The sequence below is a fragment of the Trichoderma reesei genome, assembly GCF_000167675.1.
Source record: "Trichoderma reesei QM6a unplaced genomic scaffold TRIREscaffold_4, whole genome shotgun sequence".
In the NCBI taxonomy this organism is placed as follows: Eukaryota; Fungi; Ascomycota; class Sordariomycetes; order Hypocreales; family Hypocreaceae; genus Trichoderma; species Trichoderma reesei.
Window position 1 is genome coordinate 828,244 of NW_006711151.1, and position 19,062 is coordinate 847,305.

A 19,062-nucleotide genomic window follows, 5' to 3' on the forward strand; every position below is an offset into this window, starting at 1 on the left:
TGGGTCACCGGCGAGTGGTGGTTCGCTCAGCTGCCATTCTGTGCAAGTTGCTGTTGAAGCTGTGGGAACGGACAAGCTGTTCGTCGTTGCGGAGGTTGAAGTCGAGAGTGGTATCAGATTGGATAGAGCATCTGAAGCCAGAAGAATTTACTGGAGCAGGCCCCACCAGAGCTGTTAAAGGTGCAAGCGCTTTCGGTACTTCGGATCCGCCATCCGATTAATCCCTGACGCCAAACAGCCTTAGCAGGTGCATGTACCTACTAGGTGAGCTTGAGAGCACCCGACAGCACAACTTGGAAGGGTCCCCCGCCTGAAGCTTCAGCGCTGTGATGCTCTCAATCAGCGGGAGGCTCCAGGCTGTGGCACCCCCCCAGCCAGCCGCTAGCCAGCGCCTCGATCAGCGGAACGGCAGATGCTGGAGGGCATCGCTGGCCCAGCTTCGGGATCAGCCAGAACCAACACCAGCCGCGCCGTCGTCCGCATTTATTGGTCCGCCACCACCTGAAGTTGAGCCTCTGCTCCGTCATATTGATCGAACCCTGCCTTGACTGAGACAGAACTCTGCTCGACCCATCCAGAACGCCATGGCCGCCCTCGACTACATAAAGTCCATGGCGGGCGTCGAGCGCTTGCCGTCCCTCGGCTCGTTCGTCTCTACCCTCAACTCCTTCGGCATCTGGCGAACTCCCGCAATGGCGCTCCCCCAGATCAAGTCCCTGCAGGAATGCGTCGACTACGCAAAGGTCGTCGAGCCCTTCATCCCCCAGCTCTACCAGCTACCCCACCAGATCTGGCAGAGCCTCGGCAGCCTCGATGCCCTGAGGCAGGTCTACGTCACGACGAACCCGTTGGTCTCGGGCTTTGCCGTGTCTCTTGTCGTTGGGCTGCTCGCCTTGATCGTGTCCGAGATCAACCGCAACTATTCGCAGATTGACCGGCTGTGGAGCATCGTGCCGAACCTCTACGTTGTCCACATTGCCCTCTGGGCACGTGTGGCTGGGCTGCCGCATACTCGAGTGGACCTGATTGCTGTCTGCACGACTCTCTGGAGTGTACGTAAATACCGTGCAGTTACATGTGTATAATCTGGTTTCAGAAGAGGCTAATGGTTGGCATACCGCAGATTCGACTGACGTATAACTACTGGAGGCGCGGTGGCTACAAGGTTGGCTCAGAAGACTACAGATGGTAAAGGGCATCTTTATGTCGTTGCCCCATTACTTGCACCAGCTAATGTTCAGCAGGATGATCGTCAAGGGGCAGCTCAATTCAGTCGTCTGGTTCATCTTCAACGTCACCTTCATTTCCTTCTTCCAGAGCATTCTCCTTTACCTCTTCTCCTGTGTCCCGGCGTACGTCATTTTGCTGTCATCTCAATTCGAGACGGGGATTCAGCCAGTTGATCTCGTCTTTGCCGGTGTCGAGATTCTTCTCGTCATCAGCGAATGGATTAGTGACGGTCAGCAATGGGGTATGTTGACTGACTGATCCTGCTACTATCAACCCAGCGTCTCATCAGCCTCACTAACATACCATTAGCCTTCCAAACCGCCAAGTACAAGTACAGAGATACTGGCAAATTAACCCCTGGATATACAGCTGTTGAGCTGGAAAGGGGCTTTGCCACGAGGGGCCTTTGGGCATACAGCCGACACCCCAACTTCTTTGCCGAGCAGACCTTCTGGTTCATGCTCTACCAATGGAGCTGTTTCGCCACCAACACCCCGTATAGCTGGGCTGGCATCGGTGCCGTCCTTCTAGTCTTGCTCTTCCAGGGTTCCACCAATCTTACGGAGAGCATCACGTCTAGCAAATACCCAGAGTACAAGGCTTATCAAGAGCATGTTGGCATGTTCATTCCGAAGACTCTGACCCCATATACAACTCCCGGCCCAAAAATCATCAGGTCAAGCGAGCTGGTGAAGCGCTCTGAGCAGAAGCAGAAGCACAAGAGGAAGTCGGGCTGAGATGGACAGAAGGATTACATATAATCCATGTCAATAACTTTCATGTATAGCACCTCGGTGTAGTCTGTCACGACAATATTCGCGTCCAGGAGGTAAGTACAAGGTTTGGAAAAATTTTCTTCGTGGAAAAAGATGGTCCTGTCTATAGTATAATATCCGCATCTAAGAGAAAGAAATAAACGCATCTACCATAATGTCTAATCATCCCGAGTCTATGCACCTTGAAGGAGATCACTCAGCTTATCCGCATAGTACGCCGGCACCGCGATGGCGTCCTCGCGGTCCCAGTCGGCCTTTTGGTTGACGCCCGTCAAGACATGCAGCGTGCCGCCCAGGTTGCCCTCGACACCGAACTTGATGTCAGTATTGAGCCTGTCGCCGACCATGCACGTCCTTGCGCGGTCGAGCTGAAACTTTCCCTCGACAGCGTCCATCATGGCCTGGCTTGGCTTGCCGAGGACGGTAGGCTGCTGGCCGAGGGCGTTTGCGAGGGGTATCATAACGGAGCCTGCGCCGAGGAAGAAGGTATGGTGCATGGGCAGCGTGGAGTCCGCATTGGTCGCCAGGAAGATGGCTCCTCGCCGGACGTAGTGGAAGCCGTGCGCAAGCTTCAAGTAGTTGACGTGAAAGTCGAGGCCGCACAGCACGACGCCGACTTCCGGGTCCAGCAGCGAGCCGTTTGCGATGCCCTCAAAGTCGGCTGGCGTGATTTCCCTCCTGAAGCCGGGGTCCGTGCCGCCGATGAAGGGGATCCCCTCGGAGGCCAGCTCCGTCTCGATGCCGGCTTCGCCGATGACAAAGACCTTGTTCTTGCCGGGGGGCAGCTTGAGGATGCGGTTGATGTAGATGGCGGCTGAGTAGGAGGAGCCGAAGACGTCTTCGGTGTCGCTGGGGATGCCGAGCTTTTCGAGCTTTTTGACGTAGTCTTGCCGTGACTTTGTGGAGTTGTTTGTCACGAAGACGACTTTTTTGCCTGAGAGATTGGGGGTGGAAGTGGTGAGTCTTGGGGATCATGTCTCTATCAGCTTTAGGGGGGGCTTACCTTTTGATTTGAGGAGGGCGATTGTGTCGGGAACGCCCTCATATACGTGGTCTCCGTTCCAGAGTACGCCTGAAGCAATGTGAGATTCACCAGCCAGTTCGATTGAAGGGATCACACGTACCATCACAGTCGAACAAGAATGTCTGTCATCTTCATATCAGTGACCTGTCCTGAGAGGTGAGTCTAAGCTCAAGGGCTAAAATCACTCACGTCAAACTTGTCAATGAAGTCTTTGATACCGGCAGCGTCGCCGGTGAGATACTTTGGTGTTGCTGTCATTTTTGAGCCCATTGTAATCACGACCTAGAAAGATGGAAATTGAAAAAGGATAACTGGTTCAATGGACACACGGTCTTGAGGTGAGTGTTGATTGGGGTTTCGCCAACTACTGGGTAATGTACTAAATGAGTCAGTGTATATGACGCTTAGTCACGTCTTCTACGGCTGAAGATCTTGCACCTGCTGTATAAGACCTACATCCAGTGTACGGTGAGTAATGATGAAGTCGTTAATCCCATCCCATATTTGAGGATTATCTAGCTAACATGTCAGATGCTCAGGTAGGATCGAATTGCGCTTCCTCGGGAGGAAAAAATTTGCCCAGCTGTTGGTGGCAAATGTATAGGGTAAGTGAAGGGGCTGCGATGTCGCTGGCTGGTGCTGAGATGCATACGTCATTCAGACCAATGGACATGCCCTTTGTAAGCAGATGTGCATCTGTAGCAGAAGCTTTTCTATCTTCTATATCATTCCTCGCTTGTCTCTTCTCTCCATACGCTCGCAATCCGCAGCTACCTTTTGGTCATGAGGCGTGAGTATACGACTGTTTTCCCGTTCTGCATGCTGCTGGTAGCTACTATGCATGCAGCTATGGCTTGAAGCCCAAACATGCCGTATTATGCACTCTGTATGCTCTTCGTTCCTTTAGGCAGTCAGCGAGCGGGTGTGTCTGGAGCTCTCACGACAGCTCGTACCAATCGGCTCCATCGTGGGGGTTACTGCTGTGTAACAGATATTGGTTTCTTCAACAAATCTGATGGAGTTTAACGAATGTGTTGCTGCCCTACTGACAACTCGTACATGCTGCAGTGACAGCCGGATAACATGGGTCTTTTGTCACGGGATGGGAGGCAGCTTCCGATGCCATTTAGACGATGACGACCAAACGACCACATCTCTACAATTTGCGTTGTTTACTTGTGCACTTGAGCTTTACGGTTTGCATCGTTGCTGGGTTAACAAAGAGGAATTGGGTTTGCTCAGAGTTGAATCGGTATCAGCTGCGATAACCTCAACTTTAATCTTTTCTTCTAGTAGCCACGTTGTTGCACCGAGCTTGTGCCAGAAACTACCAGTGGCGTAACGTTCTGGGAAACGCCTCAGCCGAGGCGAATCGAAGGCGTTTCACAAGTCCGACGTCTCATGAACACCTCAAGGCCAGAATACCACTCCAGACTCGTGTGTTTCAAGCAAGGACAAGCAAATCGGAGCAACAGGATCCGTGTAAGACGAGCATAAGGTATTATCCAGTCTGTGGCACGTTGTCCATCGGTAAAACATGCACGGGGTTTCTCGATTCCGGACCGCCGCCGCCGTGCTCTTATCGGCGAATCCCCTACCTGTTACTCGTACTGTAATCTGGCTCGATCTCCCGTAATGGCTGATCCTACAATTTTGATTTGCCCCATCGCAGGACCCTTGATGGGCGGCTCGTTATCAAAGAGGCATGGTGCCCATGTGGCGTCAACCAGAACAATGGACCCTGTGGCGCCAGCCCGGCCGAACCGAAGTTCAAAGAGGGAAAGATTCAGTAACAGCACCCTTGCTCGACAGGAGATAAGGACGGCGTCTAAGTCGGTAGACGTCAGAGAAAAGAAGAGGGCGGCTCATAGATGATACTGTCGGCGAGAGGATAGGGCCACGGGCCGGAGCCGGGGCATGATGACGAGTTTGCTCCGGGACCAAAGCAACCAAAGAAGCAGAGTAAACAAGAGAAGAAGATGGAAGCATCATCGGGCGTGATGGCTCAGCACATGCTTTTGGTGCCTAGGATCTCTGATTTCGCATTTTCGCCTAGCTCGAGCGAGGGTCCACGGCCCGGCAGCACTTGTCAAGCCCGATGGGGGCGCGTCACTTGCATGGCGGTTGAATGACTCCCCATTAAGGTACATATCTGTGTTTGACTCGTGGGACCTTTGGAGGCTCCGATTACGTGTAAGGCAGAAAGGGGAGGGGAAAAAAATTAAATTTTGCAGTTAAAAAAAGAATTAAACGAAATAATTAAATAGACTCATCCTCAAAATAGAAAGACGAAACCTTCCCACGTAGCCCAAGCCAATATTTTCCTTCATCGACCTCCTACGGCTTCGACCTACAAATACCTACCTTACCCTCTCCCATCCTCTTCCCACCTCCTCGACTCCTCCTCCTCACTCTGCACACCACGTCTCTGCTTGACCAAGCTTTGCTTTCATTTGCTTCACCAGAGAACCTATCGCAAGCATTGCTAGATATTACCTATCACCCAACGCAACACCGACATACAACCGTAACCAACAACATACCAACAACATACCGACACTCTTGTGTTCTACCAGTGCTCAGACTGCAAAAAGCTCACATTCCAACCATCATCATCAATGGATACCAAGGCTACCAACCCTCGCCTGACCACAGAGTCACTCAGCCTCGGCGACAGCGCTCAGTCCACCCCTTCTGTCTCGGCCGCCTCAACACCCACACTCGAGGCACACGAGTTCATCGGCGGCTTCCCCCACAAGCTCTCGGCCAACCTGCTACCGGCTCTCTCGCGAGACTTCCCAAAGCCTACAAACGAGGTCGACGTCAAGGAGGCCCTCGAGCGCCAGCCCGGCAGATGGAGCCTCCAGGGCCAGATCAAGGCCAACAACATGAGAGCCCAGAGCGCCGCACTCCGGCTCGACGACAAGGAGGGCAAGGCGAGAGCCTTTGAGGAGGCCAAGCGCGAGCTACTGGCGTATCACCACAGCGCCCTGCGGAAGCCTTCCGGCGCAAGATAATGAGCTTGATCGCAATGACGAGTTCACGTACGCTTTGCCATATTGTTGTTGCTTTTTGTTTGGTCCTACATGTACGGCGCATTGGTTGGGAGGATATACCCACGGAGAGTGTCCGAGTGGCTTCTGGGATTTAGAGCGTCATTAGCAGGATAGAGATGGTTGGCCAGGGGAATGGAATTGACTTTTCACTACAAGGAACTTGTTCACTCTGGTGTTGATTCCCATTGCGTGACTGGTAGTAGGGAGGAATGCTTTTACTTTGTGCCACTAGACCGCAGAGAAGGGTTGGTTGCAAGCGGGGTCCGTGTATACCGACCAAGAGTGATGGGCATACAGCAACGTTTCTGAACGACTTCATTTTGTCCGAGTCTACTGGATGCGAGATGCCAGCGTGAAGCCGTACGCCACCAGGGCGACGAACTCGACAAGGTTGACGAGGGAGGAGATGCCGTGCAGCATGCCAAACTTCTTGTTGAGGGCACGCATCTCATCCGACTGTGCATCCTTGTCATACCACTCCTTTCCGTCTCGCTTGGCTGGTGGGAGGGTTCAACAAATCCATCGTCAGCCATCCGGGGTCTCAAATCAATGGCGTGCATGCGGAGTCGGGCTTGAGGCTAACCTTGTCCATGGCGGTCCTTCATGGTCTTGACAGTGGCGGGAAGCAGCACGGCGAGGTTGACGAGGCCGCTGACGAACATGGTTGCGATGGGCACCAAGGAGCTCCACTTGTTGGGAGCGTCGACGAGGCCGCCGATGCCGCCCTTGATGCCCAAGAGGGCGTTTCCGGGGAACGTGAGGGCGAGCAGCGCGGGGATGGCCGTCTGCATGCCAAAGTAGATGGGGAACAGCTTGCTCTGGATGGCGGAGAAGGAGGGCCGGCTGACGGTGCGGAACATGACGATGCCGTTGACGAAGGACTGCAGTAGCGTAGTGTGATGGTAAGCAGCTGGCCGGTTCCATGGTGTTGAGGATGGGAAACGTAAGAGCATGGGGTGAGACGAGTTCCCTCATGGACATACGTGGAAGAATGTCGTTCCCAGGAGAGTTCCGTAGCTGCATCGAGACGAGCGAGGAAGCCCGACATTAGTTCACCGGCCACGATAGGCAAGCTTAGATCGAATGGAGGGTGCTCACGATATGACGTGGTACGGCGCCGCGGAAGCGAATATCGAGCCGGCCATGACTGTGTATTTGCGCTTAAACTGATATGAACAAGATTGGTTTGCTATCGAATTGAACACAAGGAAAAGCAGATGGAAGAAGCAGAAGCTATCGGATCAAACTGATGATGTCGGATCAGTATGGGCTGATCTCTCCGAAGGTCTAGGATTGAAGCTTGAGGTTGATGAAACATGAGCTCATAGACGGTCACGTGATGTCGCGATACAGGCGCGTTTGTAACTGGAGCTTGTCTCGCTCAAGCAACCGAAGCTGGCGTCTTGTCTGCCTAAATCTGGACGAGGGTGCGGTGCTCGCTATAAATGGGGGCTGAAGGCTGCTTCTGATGGAATAACAAAGAATTGACGGTCTCTCTAATTTCTATGACTTCTTCTCTTTTTTTTTTCCTTCCCAAATTGATCGAATCCTAACCATCTTCTCAATTGCAAGTCGAGATGGCGGACAAGGAAGCAACCGTCTTCATCATCGACCTCGGCGCGTCCATGGCAGCTGTCAATGGGGGTCGAGAAGAATCCGACCTTGATTGGAGCATGAGCTACGTCTGGGACAAGATCAGCAACGTCGTGGCCTCGAATCGCAAGACGCTGTGCGTTGGCGTCGTGGGGTTCAGAACCGACGAGACAAACCACACGCTGAGCGAGGATGGGTACGAGAACATCTCCATATTGCAGCCCCTGGGGCCGATGAGCATGTCCAGCCTCAAGGCTCTTCAGCCCAAGGTGAAGCCGAGCAGGACGGTGGAAGGCGATGCCATCTCGGCGATTGTCATTGCCGTCGACATGATTGACAAGTACACGAAGAAGAACAAATGGAAGCGGCAGATTGTTCTCATTACCGACGGCCAAGGCGAGATTGATCCAGATGATATTGGCGACATTGCTAGAAAGATGCGCGACTCGAATATTGAATTGACAGTCTTGTGAGTTGGCGAGACCGTTTGGCGGACGGTAATGGTGCTGACGGTGATGCAAGGGGCGTCGACTTTGATGCTCCCGATTACGGCTTCAAAGAGGAGGACAAACCTTCAGTCAAGGTACTCCATATGTTCACTTCTTTTCTTTTTCTTCTTTATTTTCTTTTCTTTTGAAGCTTTCATTAACCTCTTCGTTAGAAGCAAAACGAAGAGACCCTAAAAAAGCTCGTGGATGGCTGTGGCGACGACTCAAGGTTCGCCTCCATGGTCGAGGCCATTGACGACTTGAATGAGCCACGAGCAAAGTCGGTCAAGCCTTACAAAACGTACGAAGGTCTCTTGACCTTGGGAGATCCGAAAAACGCTCCCGCAGTGGTGGAAATCCGCGTCGAGAGATACTTCAAGACCCATCTAGCCAGGCCACCTGCCGCCAGCACCGTGGTGGTCAAGGAGGAGCAAGCTGGGCCGTCTCAGGCAGACGAGGACGAACAGATGGACGGAGCGGAACTTACAGCTGTGAGGCAGGCCAGGACATACAAGGTCAATGATCCAGATGCCCCTGGCGGTAAGCGTGACGTTGAGTTTGAGTCTCTGGCCAAAGGGTACGAGTACGGCAGGACGGCAGTCCACATCAGCGAGTCTGATCAAAACGTCACCAAGCTCGCGACAGAAAAGAGCTTCAAGATCATCGGCTTCGTCCAGAAAGAAAAGGTATTGGCTTGGCTCTCAGCATTTGACCCGTTGCTCTTGGCTAACCCTTGTTTAGTATGAAATGCTCCTTAATCTTGGCGAAACCTGCGTTACCGTTGCATCCAAGTACGATGAAAAGTCTGAGCTGGCTTTTAGCTCTCTGGTGTGGGCGCTCTCGGAGCTCGACGCCTACGCCGTGGCCCGCCTAGTAACTAAGGACCAAAAGGACCCCATGCTGGTGTTACTGATGCCGTATATGGAGCCTGATTATGTTTGTCTCTATGATGTGCCTCTGCCTTTCGCAGAGGACATCAGGACGTACCAGTTTCCTCCCTTGGACAGAGTCGTTACCGTCAGTGGCCAAACGCTCACCAACCATCGCCTATTGCCATCCGACGAGCTCAACCAAGCGATGAGCGACTACGTAGATGCCATGGACATTTCAAGTTATGGTATCGATGAAGATGGGTGAGTATAGAAGATGATTGTTCAAATCTTTCACTTCTAAGCATTGCTTCTGATCTAGGCAACCGGCTGAATATGCCACCATCGATGAGTTATACAACCCTGCGATACATCGCATAGGCCATGCGATCAAACAACGAGCGATCCACCCAGAGAAACCCGTGCCCGAGATCCCCCCAGTCTTGCTTAGATTCGCAGCACCCCCGACAGAACTCGTCGAGACTGTGCAGCCTCATATCGATGCACTGATTCACGCTGCAGACGTGAAGAAAGGTACTGATTCCATTACATATGCTTCTCTGCACACTGATGTTTGATTTGTGCTAACGCCCCCCTTAGTGCCGCCCAAGGCCAAGGGCAAGCGCCAAAGAGAAACAGTTAAACCCATCTCGGGACTGGATGTGGATGCCCTTCTGGGAGAAGAGCAGAAAGGTTCCATTAGTCCGGAGAATGCCATTCCGGACTTCAAACGAGCCCTCAACTCGTCCGAAGAAGTCGAGCAGATTGCCGACGCCACAAAACAAATGGGGGCCATTGTGCGGTCTCTCATTACGGACAGCTTCGGGGATAGCAAATATGCCCAGGCAATGGAAGGCATTGGTGCGATGCGTGAGGAGCTGATCAACCTGGAAGAGCCTGGCCTGTACAACGACTTTGTGCGCGACTTGAAGAAAAGTTTGCTATCTGGAGCCTTGGGTGGTGACAGGCGAGATTTCTGGTTCAAGATGAGGTGGGCGAAGCTGGGCCTGATTGACAAGAAACAGTCGGAGGTGTCTTCGGTCACTCTTGAGGAGGCGGACGAGGTGAGTGGTGCAGCATGCTGTCGGATTATACGGACGTTGTTTGCTAACTTGTGGGATAGTTTTACAAGTCGAGGTGAGGTATCTACGTTGACCAAGAATGGGACCATGTATATGAGCGGTGTAACAACAGAATCCTGTGCTTTGAGCATTGTATGATATGATTATTGATGAACCGGACAAAAGGGGGTAGGGGATTGATGCCATCACGACCGATTGACCAGACCTGGATTCTCGCACAGCATGGCTGCTGATTTTGTTGACCTTGCGACGTAACATCCCTGAAGAACAACCTACTATTAACCTATCATTTAGCAGAAGCTCTGTAACCTTCTTGATTCTTGTATTCAGCTTCTGAGTCTGTCAAATGTAATCATTTCGAGGTTGTGTAATTCCGGCCAAGCAGGCGGCCGTCTGCCAGCGCCTGCCTAGGCTGCACCGCAATCTGCCCAATCAGCTGCCCTTCAGTTTCGTTTGACCTTGCAGCTGCCCTTCATCCTTTATCTGCACACAATTCTTTTTCCTCTGCTCTGCGCATTCTTCTCTCTCTCGTCTCCCTTCTCAAGCTCAACTTCACCTCATCCGCTCCACTACAAGCCCTCCCGTCGTCGTCTCGCATCCTCATCTCGACTGCGGCCAGCAAAACAAGCAAAGCCGTGATCGATCCTCAGCATGGCTACCTTCAACCTCACCGTCCGCCTGGAGATGCTCAAAGAAATTGGAATCACCGTCCAATACGGCGAGCATGTAGCGAAAGAAGCAGCCAGCAACGAAGCAGCGATGGCATTCGAAGAAGAAGAAGAGTTCCCCGCCGTTGTGCCGCCCAAGGCAGAACAGCACGCCTCTGAACACGACGCTGGCCACGATGCTTGGGACGCGGCTGCCCACATCTCGACTTCGGCGCAAGAACAGCAGAAGCCCCAGGAGATGGACGACTCGTCTATCGTGATGCCGCTGGACTACTCCAAGTTTGTCGTTGGAGAGCCTGCGGACGAATCCATCAGCTTTTGCTCGTGGAAGGTCGTCGAGGCTTATCCTGACCAGTTTATCGGCAAGGCAAACAGGCCTCGTGTATGTAGCGATTGCTTTCTCTGCATTATGGGAATCTCAAGAGAGTATGGTAGAAGATAACTGACAACTTGCAGGCCAAGCCGTACTTTGACAAGATTTTGGAAGACAGAGTCTGGGATTTGTGAGGATCTTGATTGATGTGCATATGGCGACATGCCTGCTAATATCATTGTAGCTTCTATCTCTACAACCCCGAGAAGCCTTCAGAGAAGCCTCGCGTGCTGGTGCCCACTGTTCAGCTCGAAGGCTTTCTCAAAAGCATCAACAGAGCGCTCGGTACTTCTCTCACCATTCCAGGAGGGGCAAACCAGGACCGTTTTTATCTGAGGTTCGGCCAGGGAGACACCCCAAGGCCTCGATATCTACAGAGGTCGAGAGACCAGAAATCCCTAAAGATTGAAACGTTCCCCGATTTTCAACAGGCGGACTACGACAGCTTTAGGAACGCGCATGGCGCCATCCAGGAGGACTGGTTGAAGAACTGGCAGATGCTGGTACCTCGGCCGAGTTTCGACAAGAAGAAAAATGCAGACAAAAGAGCAGCCAAGAGAAGGCTCGAGCGAGAGCGAATGCTTCACAATACGCAGGAATTTCTTCATTTGGCAGGTAAGGGCAAAGGGGCTGACGTGGTTCTGGTTTGCATGGATGTCGAAGCCATCGAGATGCCACCGAATCCCGTATCTGAAGTCGGGATTGCGATGCTGGACGTCAAGGACCTCAATGGCGTGGAGGCGGGCCCCGGTGGCCAGAACTGGTGGCAGTTGATCCAGGCGCATCACCTACGAACCAAGGAGTATTCAGGTCTGGTGAACCACCGCTTCGTCCGTGGGTGCCCTGACTACTTCGACTTTGGGTGAGTAGCCCAAGCTGTATACTTATCACCGCGCAGTTCTGCTAAGATATCCCACAGTACCAGCACGTTTCCGCAAGAGTATGAGCTCTCCGAGGCCATCATGGCCATTCTGGAGCCCTATATAAGCCAAAATCGCCACGTGGTGTTTGTCGCGCATGACACTGGCTCAGACATCAAGTATCTCGCAAGCATTGGGTTTGATGTCCTGGGACTCCCAGGCCTCGTTGAGGAGTTGGATACAAAGGAGATACACCTGGCCTGGAAAGAGTCTGACCAAGGCAAGAGCCTGGCGAGCGTCCTCAACGACCTTTGCATCCACAGCAAGCACCTCCACAACGCCGGCAATGATGCTGTCTACACTCTCCGTGCGCTCCTAGGGGTTGCCATTGAGCAGATTCGGGAGAAGAGTGCCAAGGCAAACGGGGAAGAGTACAGGCCGGCCCTGTTTGACGTGAAGCAGGAGACTGAGGTTGAAGATGTAAACAGTGGTTGGTGAACAGTTCATGAATTGATAGCCTTGAGTTGAGACTTTGGTATTCCTTGCCGTCCTTGGTAATTGCCGGCAAGCCGCGAGATGTTTCATACAAGTAGCTAGCCGCTCTTCCTCTTGTCTTCCGAAGATGTTTCCAAACACCTGAGCCACTATGTGGTCGCTTATGGGGTCATCAAATTCAGCCCGCCAACCAACCAACCAACCCAACGCCATCGCTATGGAAAACGAATATCGTACAAGACAAATATACACGGCCACGCATGGCTCTTTCGACCTTCTATTACCAAACACACAAGATCGCTCGTTCCGCTCGTTTGCAGGGTCTTTATTCGTTGGGGTTCTTGCTTCAGACGGTTTTATCGAGTAGTTCTTTGGCCTCGTTGACCTTTGTCGCCAGGTAGGGGCTGCCGCCTCGGTCGGGGTGGTTCAGGAGCATGAGGGTTCGGTGGGCCTTGCGGACTTTGTCTTTTGTGATGGATCGCTCGCTGTCATCCGGTTAGTCTAAATGGTTTCTTTCCAACTTTTGATATTCGAGAGACGGAGTTGTCGTACTTTAGCGAAAGAATAAGCGAGGCCTCCTTCTTGGTCATGCGCGGCTCGAAGCCGCCCTTGTAGAAGGCCTTGCCCATGGGGCCTACGCCGCCGCGGGAGCGACGGAGGGCGACAAGACCGGCTCGGCCCTGTGCAGATGCCAACAGTTAGCGCTTCTGTTCCAAACGTATATTCTGCGTAATTGAAGTGTCGTCTTGGATTTGATATGAGAGTTGGCCGTTGTGTATGTGTGTGTGGTGTGCGTGTGTGTGTCGTGATGTGTTGGATGGGAAGGATGTTCGAAAGTTGTTCGCTTATATGGTTCGTCGAAGAGTTTTGGAAGATTTGAGGGGATCAACGTACGAGGAAGGCTGCGACGGCGACGCCGGCGCCCCAAGCCATTACTGAAGCCATTTTTTATTGAAGGGTGTAGTTGAGGGTGTTCGATTTGTTGTTATCGTTTTGTTGTTGAGAGAGGTTGTTGTTGTGTCGATAGAGGATGTTTGGTTCGAGGTTTGGCGCATTTGAAAGGTATCTTGGAGGTGGCGTTGAAGATTGAAGTTTTGCAAGGGTTCGGGCGACTTCTAGACGCGGGGTATAGTTTTTCCGGGTGGAAATGCGCATGGGAGGTGGCAGGTGGAGTGCGTTTGATTGATTGGTTGGCGGGTCTGAATTGGTCAAGTGCGCTCATGTTATTTATACTCTTGACCTTTGGGGAGAACATATGGATGTGTTGATATGCTTGGTCTATCACATTGATCCCTTTGAGTGAAGCTGAATAGCTAAGGGATATTCTTCTAAGTTTCACCCCCATAGCCAGCCGGATCGTGTAGTTCGTAGTACCGAAGTGTAAGCGGCTGTCGGTAATGCTTCCACCGGCCTCTCCTCTGCTTCTGGGGTCTGATAAGTTTCATAATGGTATAATGTCCTGCTTTGGAGTGAGTCCCTCAAGCTGATATCCAACCTTGACTCTTAGAACATGCGTAAAGGAGACATTCCTCCCTTCACCCCTGCTCCTCCTCATCCTCCTTGTGCACATGGTGATGAACCTTGTCCGGCAGCTTGAGCGCCCCTTCAACCGCCTCCTTGATCTTCCTATCGAGCTCAGCCCTGCTCCTCCCATCCTCCTCCACCCGCGCCCTCTCCTCCTCGGCAGCCAGATCCGCGTGAAAGTTGCCCGCGCCTCCCCTCCCCGACCAGCCCGCGCGATGAGGCTGCGAATGGCCCCTCAGGCTCGACGCCACCGCCGTGCCCGTCTCGTCGTCTTGCAGGCCCTCTCCCTGCGCGGCGTGCTTCGGGTCGATGAAGTTGCCTGCTCCCCCGCGGCCGACCCTTGCGGGGCCGTGCGGGTGCTGCGACGGGGTGGCTGCCACGGAGGCGGCGGCTTTTAGCTGCTGCGCTTCGAGGTCCTACATTCAATGCCGGCGATGCGTTGTATTAGAAAAACGGGTGGACGAAAGCAGGGATGGGAGGAGAGCAGAGGCTATGAGTGATTGTTTACTTTGAATGCCTCGTCGGCTTCTTTCGAGGGCACATAGTTGCCTGCCCCGCCGCGGCCGACTTTGCGCAGGGCATCTTGATCCTGAGGCATCTCACAAAAGAACAAGCCCGCAAAGGGAGGGAAGGGGGGGGGGGCGTGTGGTGTGTAGAAGAGACACGAGAAGAGAAGGGAAGAAAGGGAAAAGGTACGAGGCAGTACTGGAATGGAGCCTCAATGGAAGGGTTACCCGCTGTCAAATGGGAACGGAATGCGGTACCTTTTGAGAAAGTTCCCCTGGGAATTACGTACAAAATGTCCCAGAATCCCACTCAAATATCGAAAAAAGCGACCAGGGTTCTCGTTTTCCTTGGTTTAGAAGAAAAAGGTTGAGAAAAATGACATAAAGAGGCTGCCAGGGCGTGATGCTAAGAACGATGGCTTCGCTGACGTCACGAGAATTCGAGTGGGTCTGACTCTGTCGCGATGACGTACGGGGGTTGTGATAGAAACGATGCTTCCGAAACAGCTAGAGAAATGCTAGCTTTCGCGGAAGGAGAATTTTTTTTTTCTCCTTTCGTGCCTAGGGAGAGAATGCGGAAAATTTAGAAGCAGTTGGTTCTTTTGGGGCTTGAACTTGGTCCCTGGCCCTGGCATAAGGGTCAAACCTAAGTTGGTAGCTGGGATGGAGTTGGAAAAGAGATTGGCAGGCCGCTCGTGTGACGGTTTTTTGGCGGTTTAAGGAAAGTGATGGAGATTGGGTACTTTTAGTTCTTCCTTGACAGCTTTGACAAGCACCTTTATTACAAAGCCCCATTGCGATGAAGCGAGCTGTCAAAACCATACATCTGGGGTGCGTTCTATCTCACACGTCTGGCGGTGGTGAACAGATCCAGATGATTCCTAAGGCCCCTCATGTATCCTCTAGGTAGTTCTTCCTGTATAAACGTTGAGAGCTTACAAATTCTGTTACTCCCGTCGGAAGAGACGGACAGACACCACTTACATCACATTAGTTCTTCGGCGTCAACTCAAAGTTATGAGGCTCTTACAGAAGTCGGGCTTCCGTAGAAGCATCCATCCATGCACGTCAACATCAGCTCCGAGTCGGAACCATTGCGCATACTACTCGTACTTCTGCGGCTTTGCCCTCCGCCGAGTCCGATCCGCAGCCTCCGAGTAGTAGCCGCGAGCGAGATCAAGCAGGATCCAGTTCAAACAACATCCACTGACTTAAACTGTGCCCCCCCCCCAAAAAAACGGAGCCGTTTCCCAGCGGCCGTGCTGATGCGGGAAAACGTCAGCGTCGTTTAGAACCACAGTGCGAACGGTTCAAGCGCTCACACATGACGATGCTTGGAAACGGGGCTCGCAAAGTACACGCCTCTGTGCCAGTTCTTGATGAGGGAGGGGGGCCAAATTGCGTGTCCAACCGCTTATTACATGCCATGCGAGGGAGTGTAGCCATAAAGTCGATAATTACACAGTAGTATAACGACAACAAAAAGCCCATGCGAGCTCGCGAGGCTTGGGCATCATTACATAAGGTCAAGGGTCGGGGGGGTTTGTGGGCTTTTTTTTGTATGTACATAGCATGGATGTCGAAGAACGAAAAGTAGAAGAAAGGATGGACTCGGCCATGCCCGATGTGAGATTCGCCTGGCTGTTTTCATTTCGGGCGTTGACGGCAAAAGAAGGAGAAGAAGTAAAAAAAAAAAAAAAGCAGCTCATTCTTTTCTGCCCGGATATTACTTGTTGACTGATTCGTGTTACATGAGCGTTGATGCCCATACATCGGCGCCGAAAAAGTATAGAGCGTGCATTCTGTGCGACATGAGGTTCGTGCGTTATTGGCGAGTTATCGAGCGTGCTTTTATTACGTGGTTGCATCCTCCTCGTCTCGATACGGCAGCGGCAAAAAGTGGTGAAGAAAGCTCAACGAATGAGGAGACGGTTGTATGCTGGTGTATGCATCTTCGGTAAGAAGTAGGGTTGATGTCAACATGAAATGCCTCCCTCCATTTTGATATGTGCTGTCATGTATTCGATCCTTTGGAGAGAAGGTACCTATCGAGACATTTTCTCGTCCCCAACCTAATCAAGATACTCGGCAAGTCGAGGGGAGTTGGTGATTGGCTGTGGAAGTTGGTGGGCTGCGGGCTCCGATTGGCTGCTGAAGCAACTGCGTATCAAGAGAACTTCGAGTGCCATGGACGGCACGCAATCACCACAATGTAAGGTATGTATAATCTCATGCTTAGCGAGACAATGTTCAATGTCAAATGACGAGAAATTGACGGCGTTAATAGTAGAGGACAAGACCGTGAGTGATGTTAATTGCTAGGTACTGAATGTCCCAGGCGAATACCTCCTTGCCATATCGTACAGTGTGAAATGGGTTTCATGCTTGCTTGTCTGGCCGATCAAATGCTTGGTTGACAAGTCTAATTGAACGACAAAACAAGCCTCACTTCGATATCAATCGAGTGCATACGCGACAAGAGCACTTCAACATGGCTCAAAGGGTTCAGAAGCCCAGCTTGAGCACGATTCATGCACCATACATACTACAGTACATAGATGTAATCTCCAGCCATGACTTCACCCCCAACACACGCCCGGCTCGGCTCGTTCCCAAGCTGATCGTCCATGATAAACCACCTCGCCATACCTTATGTACCTCGTCAGTCAGTCAGTTAGCCTCGACAATCCATCGCCATTGATATTCAGGCACAGTTGGCCCTAAGAGTGAAGCCAAAAGAAACCACTTCCGACGATCAGTCGGCTTTTACCTCGCCCCGTCAAAAAGCCTCGTGGTGGTCGTGCCATGTGGATGGTGTCACTCATCCGATGGCTCGATGGCAACCTGTTGGGCATCATTCGCCACTGCGGCTGCACGTTGTATACAACGAAAAAAAAAAAAAAAAAAAAAAAAAAAAAATCTTCATTTCATTCATTTTCATATGTTCCATCAAATTGCTTCCTTTCGAGCGGATATCATGCATTCTCGTCTGCAGCAGCATCAGGGGGTTCTTGATGTGAGTGCTTTTCTACCTAGGTATACGGGCAATGCGTTGGCAGTTCTCAATGGATGGGTTCGAGGTCAAACGCCAGGGGTGCATGTCAGTTGGGCAGCGAAATTGGCAACATGGACGAAAGCTTGAAGAGGCAGCCTGTTCGTCCTCTCCTTGACTGCAGATGCAAAAAGCTGCAAGGGCATACCTAGGTATATATGTATGATTTGATCTGGTGTGTTGGTGCCTCTTTGAGGTTGCCCTTATCTGAGGTAATATCTGTTGCCTCTTTTGGAAGACCGTTTGGTTCTCGCTTCCGTCTCCGCGAATCGGCCATATCAGTGAGGTGCTGTTGAGGGACTCGGTCGAAACGGTGACAAAAGAGGCTGTCAAACAGCAGCCCCAAGAATTGCCGGCCCTCTTTGCCTGGCGGGCTCACAAACTCGGCCAGCGTGCCGCAACCGCCTACATGTATCCAACGCTTGCCGCTTTGCTCTCGATGCGCCTGCGATGGTGCCATGGGCAGAGATGCCCTTAGCTCGCTGCCGGAAGTCGTGACCTGCGTAAGCGCACGGCCGGGGGGGTGCGTCGACAGCGCCCATTTAGCGGGTGGTGTTGGCGCTGGTCGGGGGAGCTAGAGCGCTGGCGAGTGCGCTAGAGAGCCTGTGGGAAATACCGTAAGGGCTTGACAATCCGCACGGTATCGCAGGGCGAGAACGAGAGGCATTCAAGTTTCGCGGGTTCCTGGTGGCCTTTGACTTCCATGCCTTTTTCTGTGTTCGTTGGGCATTCTTTGTTGTCTTCCAGAAGTTGATGCTATTCCACGCCCGGAAAGCTTTGCGCCAAGGGGCTTCATCCTTTGTCTTGCGTCTTTGTGTGTCTTTGCATTCATGACTGGTCCCCTCTTCTTCCGTATCCAGTTGGTCTTGTTGACCTCTTTGGCCCCATCATCTGTTGCTGTTAGCTCCCAGCCGACTCCGTACGAGGTGCTACTCGTCACAGCTTCAAAGTCTCCATGATATCCACAGCGTCTCCATCATCTCCATCAGACCGGCTGCCTTTATACCTGAAGGCGACCGAACCCAGTCAAGCTGTGACTCTTACTTGTTTGTACATGTTTGCTTTCGTTCCACAGACGAGCGGTGACTGCAATCATGAGCCTTGTTGCCTCCGCAACTTGGCCCTTTCCTTATGCTTAACGATTCCCCAGACTTGCCGTACTTAGCCGGCTGATGTTGCGGTTTGTCCTGCGGTCATTGCCTAGAAAGAGGCAAAAGTGGTGAATCAGACATGCAGGTTCCTGCTCCGCCGTTGGCCAATTCGTTGCTTGCTGGCAAAGCAGAGGCCATGCCGTGCCTCGTACGAAGCTGCATGACTTGCCAATTGGCCAATGGAAGCGTCCCGTTGCCCTCATCGACCCTGGGTAGTACAGACATTGCCTCGAATCACATCGTCACTGCCGATTTCCCCTGGCACGGACAGCGCACAACTGGACGCACCCGTCGGTTCCCAACGGACAGAGAGCT

General features: G+C 52.4%; 8 protein-coding genes across 8 annotated transcripts; 4 read left to right on the forward strand and 4 right to left on the reverse strand.

Annotated features, from left to right (window-relative positions):
• Nucleotides 1–689: 689 nt before the first annotated feature.
• Nucleotides 690–2,159, forward strand: TRIREDRAFT_46035 (uncharacterized protein; the record flags this gene model as incomplete). Its single annotated transcript, XM_006963052.1, has 4 exons — nucleotides 690–1,052; nucleotides 1,124–1,188; nucleotides 1,245–1,471; nucleotides 1,540–2,159. 4 exons carry the CDS (start codon nucleotides 693–695, stop codon nucleotides 1,965–1,967), a joined length of 1,080 nt encoding a protein of 359 aa, XP_006963114.1. The 3' UTR covers nucleotides 1,968–2,159.
• A 20-nt stretch (nucleotides 2,160–2,179) lies between these two features.
• On the reverse strand, nucleotides 2,180–3,288 carry TRIREDRAFT_104890 (uncharacterized protein; the record flags this gene model as incomplete). The annotated part of the gene is made up of 4 exons (XM_006963342.1): nucleotides 2,180–2,940; nucleotides 3,010–3,078; nucleotides 3,131–3,152; nucleotides 3,220–3,288. 4 exons carry the CDS (start codon nucleotides 3,286–3,288, stop codon nucleotides 2,180–2,182), a joined length of 921 nt encoding a protein of 306 aa, XP_006963404.1.
• Nucleotides 3,289–5,378: 2,090 nt separating this feature from the next.
• Nucleotides 5,379–6,047, forward strand: TRIREDRAFT_120702 (uncharacterized protein; the record flags this gene model as incomplete). The annotated part of the gene is made up of 1 exon (XM_006963159.1): nucleotides 5,379–6,047. The coding sequence occupies exon 1, from the start codon at nucleotides 5,649–5,651 to the stop codon at nucleotides 6,045–6,047; it is 399 nt and encodes a 132-aa protein (XP_006963221.1). The 5' UTR covers nucleotides 5,379–5,648.
• A 369-nt stretch (nucleotides 6,048–6,416) lies between these two features.
• On the reverse strand, nucleotides 6,417–7,231 carry TRIREDRAFT_57823 (uncharacterized protein; the record flags this gene model as incomplete). The annotated part of the gene is made up of 4 exons (XM_006963343.1): nucleotides 6,417–6,583; nucleotides 6,670–6,967; nucleotides 7,070–7,103; nucleotides 7,185–7,231. The coding sequence occupies 4 exons, from the start codon at nucleotides 7,229–7,231 to the stop codon at nucleotides 6,417–6,419; spliced, it is 546 nt and encodes a 181-aa protein (XP_006963405.1).
• Nucleotides 7,232–7,663: 432 nt separating this feature from the next.
• TRIREDRAFT_58213 (uncharacterized protein) lies at nucleotides 7,664–10,256 on the forward strand (the record flags this gene model as incomplete). Its single annotated transcript, XM_006963160.1, has 7 exons — nucleotides 7,664–8,053; nucleotides 8,145–8,152; nucleotides 8,202–8,262; nucleotides 8,341–8,853; nucleotides 8,909–9,300; nucleotides 9,359–9,570; nucleotides 9,637–10,256. The coding sequence occupies 7 exons, from the start codon at nucleotides 7,664–7,666 to the stop codon at nucleotides 10,254–10,256; spliced, it is 2,196 nt and encodes a 731-aa protein (XP_006963222.1).
• Nucleotides 10,257–11,045: 789 nt separating this feature from the next.
• On the forward strand, nucleotides 11,046–12,517 carry TRIREDRAFT_57424 (uncharacterized protein; the record flags this gene model as incomplete). The annotated part of the gene is made up of 4 exons (XM_006963161.1): nucleotides 11,046–11,168; nucleotides 11,243–11,289; nucleotides 11,344–12,021; nucleotides 12,079–12,517. 4 exons carry the CDS (start codon nucleotides 11,046–11,048, stop codon nucleotides 12,515–12,517), a joined length of 1,287 nt encoding a protein of 428 aa, XP_006963223.1.
• A 121-nt stretch (nucleotides 12,518–12,638) lies between these two features.
• Nucleotides 12,639–13,523, reverse strand: TRIREDRAFT_21773 (uncharacterized protein). The gene is made up of 3 exons (XM_006963011.1): nucleotides 13,409–13,523; nucleotides 13,067–13,194; nucleotides 12,639–12,999 (listed from the first exon to the last, which is right to left on the reverse strand). Exons 1-3 carry the CDS (start codon nucleotides 13,457–13,459, stop codon nucleotides 12,861–12,863), a joined length of 318 nt encoding a protein of 105 aa, XP_006963073.1. The 5' UTR covers nucleotides 13,460–13,523; the 3' UTR covers nucleotides 12,639–12,860.
• A 439-nt stretch (nucleotides 13,524–13,962) lies between these two features.
• Nucleotides 13,963–14,636, reverse strand: TRIREDRAFT_120705 (uncharacterized protein; the record flags this gene model as incomplete). The annotated part of the gene is made up of 2 exons (XM_006963344.1): nucleotides 13,963–14,454; nucleotides 14,547–14,636. The coding sequence occupies 2 exons, from the start codon at nucleotides 14,634–14,636 to the stop codon at nucleotides 14,050–14,052; spliced, it is 495 nt and encodes a 164-aa protein (XP_006963406.1). The 3' UTR covers nucleotides 13,963–14,049.
• Nucleotides 14,637–19,062: the final 4,426 nt, after the last annotated feature.